The sequence below is a fragment of the Rattus norvegicus genome, chromosome 1 (genome assembly GCF_021556685.1).
Source record: "Rattus norvegicus strain SHRSP/BbbUtx chromosome 1, alternate assembly SHRSP_T2T, whole genome shotgun sequence".
Classification (NCBI taxonomy): Eukaryota; Metazoa; Chordata; class Mammalia; order Rodentia; family Muridae; genus Rattus; species Rattus norvegicus.
The window spans coordinates 194,781,066-194,794,386 of record NC_141534.1 but is presented as its reverse complement, the minus strand read 5'-3'; the positions used below and the strand labels follow the sequence as shown (position 1 = coordinate 194,794,386).

The 13,321-nt window shown below is 49.1% G+C and overlaps 2 protein-coding genes across 3 annotated transcripts; one reads left to right on the top strand and one right to left on the bottom strand.

Moving 5' to 3' along the window:
• Window positions 1-6,125: 6,125 nt before the first annotated feature.
• Window positions 6,126-10,621, top strand: Septin1 (septin 1). Of its 2 annotated transcripts, none has more exons than NM_001012460.1 (11): window positions 6,126-6,171; window positions 6,351-6,441; window positions 6,529-6,615; window positions 6,865-6,988; window positions 7,629-7,763; window positions 7,857-7,974; window positions 8,514-8,615; window positions 8,726-8,822; window positions 9,029-9,194; window positions 9,437-9,527; window positions 9,632-9,992. In NM_001012460.1, exons 1-11 carry the CDS (start codon window positions 6,169-6,171, stop codon window positions 9,716-9,718), a joined length of 1,101 nt encoding a protein of 366 aa, NP_001012478.1. In that variant the 5' UTR covers window positions 6,126-6,168; the 3' UTR covers window positions 9,719-9,992. The 2 variants fall into 2 exon arrangements, with proteins under 2 accessions (NP_001012478.1, XP_087515901.1); XM_087659775.1 differs by having other exon boundaries at window positions 6,131-6,258; window positions 9,632-10,621.
• Myl11 (myosin light chain 11) lies at window positions 10,146-12,899 on the bottom strand. The gene is given in 7 exon segments (NM_012605.2): window positions 10,146-10,344; window positions 10,458-10,506; window positions 10,906-10,984; window positions 11,074-11,178; window positions 11,354-11,429; window positions 11,662-11,754; window positions 12,856-12,899. Coding segments are annotated over 7 exon segments (510 nt in total). The 5' UTR covers window positions 12,859-12,899; the 3' UTR covers window positions 10,146-10,239.
• Window positions 12,900-13,321: the final 422 nt, after the last annotated feature.

The window sequence follows — 13,321 nt, the reverse complement described above, 5'->3', positions numbered from 1 at the left end:
TAGTTCATGGCCATCATGGTGTGTAGTGTGTTGCCTGCCAGCCAGCCAGGCATGGCACTGGAGCAGTAACTTAGAGCTTACATTTGATCCACAAACAGCAAATTGGCCTGGCCAGGGCTTTCAAAATCTCAGAACTCACTTTCATTGACACACCTCCTCCCACAAGGCCACACCTCCTCCCACAAGGCCACACCTCCTCCCACAAGGCCACACCTCCTCCCACAAGGCCACACCTCCTCCCACAAGGCCACACCTCCTAATCCTTCCTTAAGAGTCCACCAACTGGGAAACAAACATACAGATATATGAGTTTATTGGGGTCATTCTTATTCAAACCACCAGAGGTGTATCAGATAGCAAGCTGTGCCTTTAGTCCCTACACTCAGGAGGCAGAGGCAGGTAGATGTGTGTGATTTCAAGGCCAGCTTGACCTGCATAGTGAGTTTCAGGATGCCAGAGCTCCATAGAGAGACCCTGTCTTAAATTCAAAATCAAAACAAAAGTGAAGACACAGAAACAGCAAAAGGAAAAGAAAGGAAAGAGAAACAAATAAACTGAGTGAGCCTGGAGCGGCTTCTCCACGGCCTCTGCTTCAGCTCCTGCCTTCCAGCCCTGCCCTGTGTGAGTTCCTGACTTGACCTCCCTCAAAGGTGGACTATGGTTGGGACATACAAGCCAAATTCACAGCCCAGGACCTGTGTCCTGTGAATATGGCAAGAGTCTTCAATCCCGTTGACAGGTAAGGAGCGAAGAGCTCCTTCCTCTGTGTGTGTGTGTGTGTGTGTGTGTGTGTGTGTGTGTACTCACAATCACATGCATGTGCATGGGAATTGTACCGGGGTCCTCACTAATACTAAACAAGAAATCCCATCATTAGCCAGGTGTGGTAGCACCTATCCCAGCACTCAGGAGTCAAGGCAGGAGGTTAATGTTTTCTCCATAGCGAGACTGAGCAGTGACTCTGTTGTGCTATACCTGCTACCCTGAGGCAGTTTTTCTATGGTTATGTAAGGAGAATAGTGCCAGATAGGTGGCTGCACTAGTAATCGGGTATGCACAGGATAGCTGAGGATATAACTCCATCATAAGGAACTGCAATGCCCAGCATCCACAAGACCCTGGAATCCATCCCAGAACCCTCCCCAACCCTCTAAAATCATTATGTGTCTTTGAGATGTGTGTACGTGAATATGCAGGTGTGGGCGCCCACGTGTGTGTGCAGAGGCCAGACCTGACCTGGTGTGTCTTTTTTTTTTTTCTTTTTTCTTTTTTTCGGAGCTGGGGACCGAACCCAGGGCCTTGCGCTTGCTAGGCAAGCACTCTACCACTGAGCTAAATCCCCAACCCCCTGGTTTGTCTTTATTGCTCTCCACATTATTGCCTTGAGACAGGGTCTGACACTGAACTGGTTCCTTGCCCCCGCTGGCTAACAGACTCTGAGGACTCACTTGTCTCCACTGCCCAGCGTTGCTATGATGCCAAATCCAGAAGCCCGAAGCACTGGGTCTTTGACACAGAGTGCCCATATCAACATGTTCACGCAGGACTCCACTTACTCTCTACACATTCATTCGAGGCTCCCTCTACTGCGCACAGCACTGGGGCATACCTGTGATCCAAGAATTTGAGAGGCAGAGGATCACAGCAAGCCTGAGGCCAGGCTGGGCTACATACTGATATCCTATCTCAAATAAGACAACCACCGCAACAAAATACCAAAATAAAACAAACAACAAACCCATCAACATGCACAGCCACAACAAATGAAAAGAAAGACACTTTGAACATGCTATTGAAGCCACCTTAGACACGGATAGGGAATGGAGGGAGCTGCATGGTAGATAGTCTCCTGGAGACTGTCTCAGTCACTGTTCTACTGCTGTGAGGAGACACCATGACCAAGGCAACTCTTATAAAAGAAAACATTGGGGCTGGAGAGAGGGCTCAATGGTTAAGAGCACTGACTGCTCTTCCAAAGGTCCTGAGTTCAATTCCCAGCAACTACATGTTGGCTCACAACCACCTATAATGAGACCCGATGCCCTCTTCTGGTGAGTAAAGGACAATGCAGTCATATACATTAAATAAATAAATCTTTAAGAAAAAAACAAAACAAAAAACAAAAAACCATTGAACTGGGTCCTGGCTTACAGTTTCAGAGGTTCAGTCCATTGTCATCCTGGCAGGAAACCTGGAGGCAGGCAAGGTACTGGAGAAGTAGCTGAGAGCTACATCCTGATCCACAGAGTGAGTGATGCTCTGTATAGTGTGGGCTTTTTTAACCCTCATTAGCCCCCCCCCCCCAGTAACACACTTCCTCCAACAAGGCCACACCTTCTAATTCTTCTCAAATAGTGCCACTCTCTGAGGACTAAGCATTCGACTATATGAGCCTATGGAAGCCATGCTTAGTCAAACCACCACACTTTATAACAGGAAATCACAGACCGGGTGGCATAAACAACAGACATTTATATTCTCATGGTTCTTCAGATTGGAATTCCAAGATCAAGGTGTAAGCAGGGTCAGTATCTAGTGAGGTTCACTCCTTGAGTTGCAGATAGCCACTTTCCTGCTATAGCCTTACTGAGTCTTTCTCTGTACATGGGTGGGAGGAGCATATTTTCCCCTCTTATAAGGACATTAGTTCTATTTTATTAAGCCACCAAACTTAATCACCTCCTTTCTTACTCTATATGCAAATATAGTCACATAGGGCTTCAATGTATAAATGGGGGAGAGGGGGCTGGGGATTTAGCTCAGTGGTAGAGCGCTTACCTAGGAAGCGCAAGGCCCTGGGTTCGGTCCCCAGCTCCGAAAAAAAAGAACCAAAAAAAAAAAAAATGGGGGAGAGGAGCGGAGTCATAAAGTCCAGTCCATAGTTAGAGACTAAAAAGGAATATAGTAAATAAAGCAAAAAGAAATAGAGAAGCCAGGCTAGACTACACGGGCTTGTAATCCCAGCATTAAGAATATGGAGACATCGGTCCCCAGCTCCAAAAAAAAAAAAAAAAAAAAAAAATGGAGACAAGAGAATGGGAAGTTGGGCTGGAGAGATGGTTCAGTGATTAAGAACACTGTCTGCTCTTCCTAGAGGTCCTGAGTTCAATCCCCAGCAGCCACATGGTAGCTTATCACCATCTATAGTCAGATCTGGTGCCCTCTTCTGGCCTTCAGGTATACATGCATTTATTTAAAAAAAAATAAATACTTTTTTAAGAAGAGAAAGAGAGAACAACGGAAAGTTCTAGGCCATCCTGGGCTACTTAGGGAGACACTAAAATAGTATTAAAGTGGAGGGTGAGCAGGTTCCAGATCATAGGGTCTTGTAGACTATAAGATGACTAGTTTTTAAAGTTCAGAGGAGTTAATTTCCATGCCCAAGTTCACCCAGCTCAAATGTTACGAAGTTTGTAGGTCATAGACAACCTGGAACGGTCCTGAGGACTTGCTAAAATACATGTGGTGTATTTCCTTTTACCTTGAGAAAGCAGGAGTTGAGAGAGGTCAAATGACTTGCTCAAGGTCACACAGCAAGTCAGGGGTACATCTGGACTTTGTGGGGGCTTCCTTCTGACCCCAAAGCAAAAGTCTTTATTTATGTTCAGCAGACTTTTAGCCTTCATTCTGCCTAATTTCATTTACTCATTCTTTTTTGTTTTGTCTTTTTCAAGACAGGGTTTTTCTGTGTAGCCCTGGCTGTTCTGGACCTCACTCTGTAGATGAGGCTGGCCTCAAACTCAGAGATCCACCTGCCTCTGCCTCCTGAGTGCTGGGATTAAAGGAGTGAGCCACCACCCAGCCCATTTATTCATCTCCTGTGCACATGCGCCTAAGAAACAAAGTGTTATGGAGCACCCAGAACATACAAATTAGGAAGACATAGCCCCTATTCCCAGGGCATCAGACACAGATACCTACCTAGGACAATGTAAGCATGGAGGGGCCTGAGAAAGATGTTAGTTTAAAACAGAAAAGGCTCTGTATGAGTCAGTGGAGGAAGATTTCACTGCAGAACTGGTGCAGAGAAAGAAGTTAGAGCTGATAGTATAGCTCAGTGGTAGAGCCCTGCCTGGTATGCTGGCTTGAATTAAAATGTCATCCATGAGCGTTTGCCCCAGTCACACTGCTTGGGGAGGTGGGGCAACCTTGCTAGAGGAAGTACAATCTAGACGGCTCCAGAGGTGGGCTTTGGATGTCTGTCCCAACTTCCAATTCACTCTCTTTGTTTTTCAGTGGTTGAAAGTGTGATTTCTTAGCTTCTTGCCCTGGCTGACCGCTACCATACCCTTAATGATAGTCTCTTATCCCCCCGGAACCATGAAACAAAATAAAAATCCTTTCCTCTATAAAGTACCCTTGGTCATACAGTGTTTGATCACAGCAACAGAAAGTGGCTGATACACTCGACCTGCTCAGGATTCCAGACCCAGCCCTGCCAGGGTGAAGGTGGAAGCTTAGAGGCTGGAGAGACAGCCCAGTGGTTATGAGCACTGGTTGCTCTTCTGGAGGACCTGGGTTCAATTCCTACCAGCCACATGGTAGCTCACAGCTGTTTGTAACTCCAGTTCCAGGGTATCTGAAATCCCTTCTGGCTTCTGTGGGCACCTATGTGGTCATTACATGCTTGTGGTACATGGACATATGTGCAAGCAAATACCTATACAAATAAAACAATAAAATAAAAAGATCCTTTAAAAGGGCTTCAGAGATGGCTCAGCGGTTAACAGCACTGACTGCTCTCTCAGAGGTTCTGAGTTCAAATCCCAGCAACCACATGGTGGCTCACAACCATCTGTAATGGGAACTGATGCCCTCTTCTGGATGTGTGTCAAGACAGATCACTCATATACATCATATACATAAAAATAAATTAATTAATTAAATTTCAGCCACAGATGCTTGAATAGTGAGTGAGACAGGTCATCAGGCAAAGAAGGGCAAACCTTGCCCACCAGGCCAGAGTACAGACTGTATTCTGGTATCACCAGGCTAGTGGGGCGGCAGAGGTGGGGTGGGGGGCTCTTGAGTTTGAGTTGGGACTTCCTGGGTCTGGACCTTGAAGGTCTTTCTGATAGTTATAACCGGATACCAGGTGGTGGCACACACCTGTAATCCCAGCACTGGACAGCCAGAGAGGAAGGCAGGGCAAGGCAGATAACGAGCTAAAGGTCATCCTAGACTGCAAAGTGAGTTTGAAGCCAGCCTAGGCTACTCGAGATCCAGTCTCAAAAACAAAACAACAACAATTCAGGTTCCCTGACACAGGCCTGTAATCCTAGGTTTCAGGAGGCCAAAGTGGTAGGTTTGCAAATTCAAGGCCTGTCTGGATAGGCAGTAAGACCGGTCCTGTCTCAAAATATCCAAAATCCGTTGGGAGCTGGGAGTGTAGAGGATTTAAGCATGGCCGTACCCATGACTTGACTTCAGTTCAGGTATTCCCACCCTCCAAAAGGACCCAATGGAGGCTGGGAGTGCAGAGGATTTAAGCATGGCCGTACCCATGACTTGACTTCAGTTCAGGTATTCCCACCCTCCAAAAGGACCCATTGGGAGCTGGGAGCTGTTAGTCAGGGCTACCTCCAATCCTACCATTTTTATTTTTTTGCTCACACCCCGGGAGCTTTTTTTCTTCTTTCAAATCATCTTGCTAAACCCTCATCAGACATGCAAAGGAGAACACCTTGCTTCCTTTTTTTCTGTCCATACCCACCTCTCCCCATGATGACGGGGGGCTGCGCTGGGGCTCGGCATGTGGAGAATAAAGGGGCTGAAGCTGCGTACAGGGCGATAAGAAGAGATGCATCAGGGCTGTACGCTGGCTTATCAATTAAGACTGTGCTACTCTTACAGAGGCCCTCAATTCAGTTCCCATTGTCTATGTCAAGCAGCGCACGGCTACCTGTGACTCCAGGTCCAGGGGATCAGATGCCCTGCTCTGGCCTCCACTCGTGCACACAAATTCCTGCTCCCCAAATAATTAAAAATAAAATCCTTGAACTAAAAGAAAAGGGATGCGCCTGGGTTTCTCACCTCTCTTTGAGCAGCTCAGCTTCCTGCACTTCCCCTCCCTCACTTCACCCCCCCCCTTTGTTTGACACATTCAACTTCCTGCCCTACCAGAGGAAGTGGGGAGCAATACCAGGTGCAGCGACAACCAGCAGAGCCATGGTGAGTTCTCTGAGATCTTGGGCCCAGGATCTAGGCATCTGGGGCCAGCCTTCTCCCCGAGGGCCCCCAATTCAAAGTTAACCCACAGTAAGTGGACTTGCTAGCTTTTGGGCTCCAGTGGTACTGGGGCATTCCCTGCCGTGCCCAGGAACCTCGTATGGTCTCTCTTTACCCCACAGGACAAGGAATATGTGGGCTTTGCTGCCCTACCCAACCAGCTGCATCGAAAATCTGTCAAGAAGGGGTTTGACTTCACACTCATGGTGGCAGGTCTGTGGGTTCTGGAGAGAGACTCAGAGGGTGGTGATGTTCTCATGGCCGCCCCCCGTCTGACCAGTGGGCCTGTTCTGTGCACAGGGGAGTCAGGCCTGGGGAAATCCACCCTCATCAACAGCTTGTTCCTCACCAACCTCTATGAGGATCGTCAGGTGCCAGATGCCAGTGGTAAATCTACTCCTTGCCTCCTCCCCTGCAGGCTGCCCACCCATTGCTGTCCTGGTCATCCCTCTATCATGTCCCAGGCCTCTTCCTGTGTCATCAGGCTGCGTTCTTTTTCTTTCTATCTGGGGACTTTGATGGTCAATGGTTTTCTCTGAGACTGTTTCCTCCCCTGAAAAACACATGGGGGCAGGTGCGGCACGAGGAATGGAATTCTGCTTCAGAGCCTCATGCAGCCAACTTCTGTCTCCATAGCTCGCACCACACAAACTCTGACCATTGAGCGCCGGGGTGTGGAGATTGAGGAGGGAGGTATCAAGGTGAAGTTGACCTTGGTGGACACACCTGGCTTCGGGGACTCTGTGGACTGCTCAGACTGGTGAGGAGGGGAGGGAGTGGAGCTAAGCCTTTCTTCCACTATGGAAGAGCAGGGGTCAGTTGTAGGTTGTCATATAGGCACTTGACTTTAAAGGAGGTACCTGTTTCTGGTAACAATCTGGCCCAAAGTATCCAGTGTTTCTTGTTTTGAGACAAAGTTTCTCTATGTCCCTCAGGGACCTCAAATTCACTGTGTAGCCCAGACTGTCCTGAAACTCAAAGTCCTCCTCATGGGATTATAAGTTTATGCATGCCTGGCTTATTCAGTGCTTCTGTTCTCATCGTGGCTTGTTTTGTTTTGTTTGTTTTCTGGTTTTTTTGTTTTGTTTTGTTTGTTTTCTTTTTTCTTTCTTTTTTTTTTTTTTTTTTTTGAGATGGTGTCATATTAGCCCAAACTGGCCTGGAACTCACTATGTAGGCCATGTTGGCCTCAAATGTGGCAATCCTCCTGCTTCAGCTTCCTGAGTGCTAAGATTACAGGTGTGCAGCCACCACATTTCTTGATGTTCCGTTGCCAGCTGTCCCTGATGATGGCTTTGGTTAGGAACAAAGAAGTTACTTTGCACTGCACAGCCCTGGCTAGCTTCATCCTGTCCCCTGCCCTGTGATCTTAGACTACCTATCTCCTCTCCACACTCCAGCTGGCTGCCTGTGGTTCGCTTCATCGAGGAGCAGTTTGAGCAGTACCTCAGGGACGAGAGTGGCTTGAACAGGAAGAACATCCAGGATTCTAGAGTCCACTGCTGCCTCTACTTCATCTCACCCTTCGGCAGAGGGTCTGGATAACATCCTGGGAAGTGGAATGGTGCGGAGGCTGGAGAAAGCTCAGTACTTGAAACTGAGTCCTGACCAATCAATTCCTGATACAGGCTCCGGCCCCTAGATGTGGCTTTCCTCCGGGCCGTGCACGAGAAAGTCAATATCATCCCGGTCATCGGCAAAGCAGATGCCCTGTTGCCTAGGGAAACTCAGGTCCTCAAGCAGAAGGTATGGCTGACTGTGTGAGTGACTGACAAGGACCACTAAGTGACAACAAATACCATGACGGAACCTCATCTGTCTTGACTTTTTTTTTTTTTTTTAAATCTTGGAGTGGCCTTTTAAGAGCAGGAGTCATTAGGCTAGATAGGGATGGGGTGAGCAAAGTTGTGTATGAACGTGCCACAAGCAGCCATGTCCCTAACAGCTCAGAACAGAATGATCATATAGCCCTAGAACTAGATGTTTGACTCTGAGGAAAGGGGGAAGGGCACCCCAACTCCTGCCATCTCTTTGTGATAGTGACGATTGCCTGTATCACTGTCTTCAAAGTGCTTCCCCACTGTACCACTCCCTAGGATCATGATATTTGTCCTATCTGAGTTTCTCACCATCACATTTCTGAGGCTTTGATTTTGGTCATCTTGTGTGACCATTTCTCAATATCATATCATTCTTTCTTCCTGATCACCCCACTATTCCCCACTGTCTCTGGCCATGCAATGTCTGAGGGTCATACCTCCGTTTTTCCCTCTATCTGCTCTGAGATCCGGGACCAGTTGAAGGAGGAGGAGATCAACATCTATCAGTTTCCAGAATGTGACTCTGATGAAGACGAAGAATTCAAGAAGCAGAATGAAGAAATGAAGGTTTGACAGGTGGTGGTGGAAAGGTCAAGGAAGCAGGAAGTGGAGGTGAAAGCTGAGAAAGCGGGTTATGCCCAGGATGAGCCAACGTGACCCTGACTCCCGTCCTTTAGGAAAACATCCCTTTCGCAGTCGTTGGTTCGAGTGAAGTGGTGAGGGAAGGAACCCGACCAGTGAGGGGACGCCGCTATTCCTGGGGTACCGTGGAGGGTAAGACCAGGCATGCTTTGAGAGCAGCGAGGGAGCTCAGTCTGCATCCATATGTGAAGCTTGAGGTGGGCTCTAGTCTTGGGAGTTCCTAGAAGCCACAAGAAGGGTCCTTGGGCTGCAAGTCCCTCACTAGAATAGCGAAGTACTCCCAGAGAGCAGACCATAAGGGTGGAGTTGAACCGAAAGCTACCTGTTCCGCCCTCTAGTGGAGAACCCACATCACTGCGATTTCCTGAACCTGAGGCGGATGTTGGTGCAGACACACCTTCAGGATTTGAAAGAGGTGACCCACGATCTGCTCTACGAGGGCTACCGGGCTCGCTGCCTACAGAGTCTGGCTCGACCTGGGGCCCGGGATCGAGCCAGTCGCAGGTGAGAGCAGGGCTATTTTGGTGCTTCCATGGCGCCACCGTTTGGGCAAGCCTTCCTGATTGGTCCTGCTACCTTCTTTTAAGTCAGCTTCCCAGGTCCAACTAAGCCACTCCCACTTTGTCCCTAACCTCAGGGACAAGGCCCCGCTTCCTACACTCAGAATTGACCCTAAGGCTAGACTCATAATATCAGACCTCACCCTGTTTTCTGCACGCACACAACTTCTCCTTCTATCCTTTTAGCAAGCTTTCCAGGCAGAGTGCCACAGAGATCCCGCTGCCCATGTTGCCTCTGGCCGACACTGAGAAGTTGATTCGCGAGAAGGACGAAGAGGTGAGCAAGCACTTCTCTTTCCCTTTAATCAGTGCCCTAGAACGTCTTCTAGATCCCATTCCGGCCTTGCCGGGCCCCACAGCCTGCAATCTTGCTCCGCACAGCTGCGCCGCATGCAAGAAATGCTGGAGAAGATGCAAGCCCAGATGCAGCAGAGCCAGGCTCAGGGCGAGCAATCAGATGTGCTGTGAGATGCTCACCGCCGCCTATCCTAGCGTCTGCTTACCGCTAATCTGTCTCATCCCGGCTCTAGACTGCCCAGCGCCCAATCCGAAGACCCAGAGGGTAGGCCGGCCCTTGCACTTTAATCAGGTGCCTCCAATCCGGAAGTTTAAGGCCCAGCCGACTCCGCCTTCTATACTGTTCTGAGAGGACTGCCCTCCAAACGCTTAACGGCAGGTTCCACTTGGGTTTTAGCGTTCCTCCAAGTTCTCCATCTAATAAAACTGCTCCCTGCCTCCCCCAGTTGCCCGAATCTTCTTCCCAGCAGGAATGGAACTGCACTTTGGAGGCCTCCTGGCCACTAGTCATTCCACCTGTTAGCCACTCCTGTCTTGCTGGGCGGTGCTTCGGCCTCCCACCTGAGTTCGTGAGTGAACCCACTGAAATTGCCACCAGTAAGAAACAAAGACCAGTTGACTTTTATTGGGGGGTCAGGGTGAGAGTTGGTGCGGCTACAAGCCTATCTGGGTCTTCTGAGACCTCGGGTCCCCTATTCCTGGTCCTTAGCGTCACCGTGTGTGATGACATAGCAGATGTTCTTGTAGTCCACGTTGCCGCCCACATCTGGAGGGAAGGCTGCCCACATATTCTTGATCTGTAGGAAGACAGGAGTAGGTCTAAAACGGGTCTTCCGACTCCCACTGCTTTCCTCACTTCCACTTACTTCCACTCCGAGTCCTTTTCCTCCCTGGGCTCTCCCCTGCTCACCTCCTCCTGGGAAAATCGGTCGCACTGCGTGGTAAGCAGCTCCTCCAAGCTGAGAAGGTGACATTCAGGGAGGTGAGATTGGGTTCATGAGTCCTGTCCCCCCTCATTTCACTCTTGTTCCCATCAACCTTCCTCCCTGAAACATGTTTGGTGCATCTCCCAAATGCTGTGTCCGCCTGTCTCGAATTTCTTCCCTTAGTTATTATGAAAATGTAACCTGGGGGTTGGGGATTTAGCTCAGTGGTAGAGCTCTTGCCTAGCAAGCGCAAGGCCCTGGGTTCGGTCCCCAGCTCCGAAAAAAAAAAAAAAAAAAGAAAAGAAAAGAAAAAAGAAAAGAAAATTTAACCTGGCCACCCAGGCCCCTATTGCTCACACGGTCTGTCAACCGGTCACCCTTATGCAAGGATTTTAGAAGCCTACAGTAGAGCCACTAGAGGGAGCCACTCACAATTGCTTTTTGATGGTGCCCTTCCCTTCTGGGTCCAGGACCTTGAAGGCTCCAGTGATCACATCCTCGGGGTCCGCACCTGCAGGGTCAGAGGGCACATGAGTCTAGCAAGTCCCTGAAGTTCTGGGAGGAGCAACTACGGTCTTGGACTGAGAACCTTTTACTCACCCTTCAGCTTCTCCCCAAACATGGTCAGGAAGACAGTGAAGTTGATAGGCCCACTGGCTTCCTTCATCATGGCGTCGAGTTCCTCATTCTTCACATTGAGACGGCCTGAATGGGGTGAGCACCAGGGGTTGCAGTTGGATGCTGGGGACCAGAGCTGTGCTTTCCATAAACTTATATCAGCTCATTCATTTTTCATCTGGGCAGATTAATGCCTGAAGCCACTGGATTCCCCTCCGACTCCATAGCTTTCAACATTTACAGATGGGAGTAGGGAGCTCACCCATGGCCGCAAAGGTGTCCCGAAGATCCTCCTTGTCAATAATGCCATCCCTGTTCTGATCAATTACAGTGAAAGCCTGTGGAAGGGTAGGGGTGGGGACAGATGAAGCCAGGAATTGGCCCAAGGCAGATCAGATTCTGGCCCTGAGCCAGCTGTCTCCCTCCACTCTTCCGCTGGGAGGGGAGGAATTCTAAACCCTCCTTCTCCCTCAACAGGTGCACTTTCTGGGGAGGAGGGGTGGGGAGGAGGGATGGAGAGGAGGGGTGGGGAGGAGGGTGGAGGGGCTTTCCTTAGCCTCTCTCTCTCACCTCCTTGAACTCCTGGATCTGAGTCTGGTCAAACATGGAGAAAACATTGGAGCTCCCTTCTGCTGCTGCCCTTCTCTTGGCCTTCTTGGGTGCCTGTGAGGGTAAAGGTTGAGCAGGAGAGTCTACAGGTCAGTTTATGTAACTCTCTCCTGGGAGCAACAAACCAAACTTTTGTTTCTGTTAAAGAGGGGTTCTCACCTAACCCTCAAACTTGCTACTTAACTGAGGATGACCTTGATCTGCTCATCTTGCCTCCATCTCTAACCTTGATTGTGCAAGTACCAGGGTTAGCATCTTGTGCAGCCACATCCTATTTTATTTGGTTGCTTGTGCACGCTAGGCTAACACAACCAACCGAGTTACATCCCCGACCCCAATCTCCCCACCCCCTGTAGACACAGTCTCATGATTTAGCCCTGGGACCTATTATGTAGACCCAGGCTTTCCTTTGAGATTAAAGATATTCCTTACCACACCTGGCTTCTCCTCTTTTTTTTTTTTTTTTTTTTTTTTTTTTGCAACAGGGTCTCCTTACATTTCTCATGCTGGCCTTGAACTCCAGGACTCCAGTGACCCTACCTCCTCAGGCTTGAAAGTAGTTGAAATTATGGGCATACCCTCCATACCTAGTCAGATTAAGATTCAGAGTTCTCTGAGTCCCTTTTTCTAAAACAACTCTTCTTTTTCTTGGTACCTCTTGGCTAAGGGGCCTCATTTTGGCTGCATCTTTAAATCCCAACTATAGCTCCCAGATCGCTTCATCCTGGCTGGCAAGTGCCCTTTCTCAGGACCCTCCACCTGCCAACTTGGCGTCCATAATTGCTAGCTTAGTCTACTCGTTGACCCTATCTGAACCTCAAGTTTTCACTTACAAAATGTGAGCAGGGTCATCTCACTGGTCTGAGCACTTTAAGAAAGTACAGAAAGGGACGGAACAGACTTTGAGCACGTCTACCCCCTACCCCCATACATCACGGTTGGATATCTGAGCATATTAACCTTGACTGAACCCTTCAGCCCATCACTCTATCTGGCCTTATTCTGGTTTGCTAAGAGAGACAGTTCACATTTTACCTGTAGTTGGAATGAGAAGCAACAACTTTTTTTTTTTTCTGAAGGGTGAGGCTATCCTGAGCTAACTCTGTGTGTGTGTGTGTGTGTGTGTGTGTGTGTGTTGGGGGGGTCTTCACTCACCATGTCTTAGATCCTCTGAGGGCAAGGCAGTAGCTCCAGATGGAAAAAGGCAGAGAATCTGCTTGGGGCAGTTCTTCTGGGGTTATATAGTCCTGCCCCTTAACATACCGTGGTAACCTTAGCCCTGTGGATACCCACCCCAGATACTAAAATAGCCCAGCTCAGGGGCCTCTCCTTTCTTGGAGGCCTGCAGCAGCTGGAGTCCAGGAAGGGAGGGGGGAGGAGGTCTTGGGATGCAAGTCTGTTAGGACCTAGGTAGGAAGGGATGTTCTTTCTCCTAAAAGGGGACTGCAGTGTGCCAGAATTCAGAGGGGCTCATGGAAGCCCATAGATCTGGAAGAGATGAACCGGATGTTTGAGCTCCTGAGGGGGTAGGCATAGATCTAACCTCAGTAAGCACTTATTGCCAACAGACAGTATACTTGGTTTTGTGGGTCACTTTAGCAAGCAAGCAGGCAGGCAAATG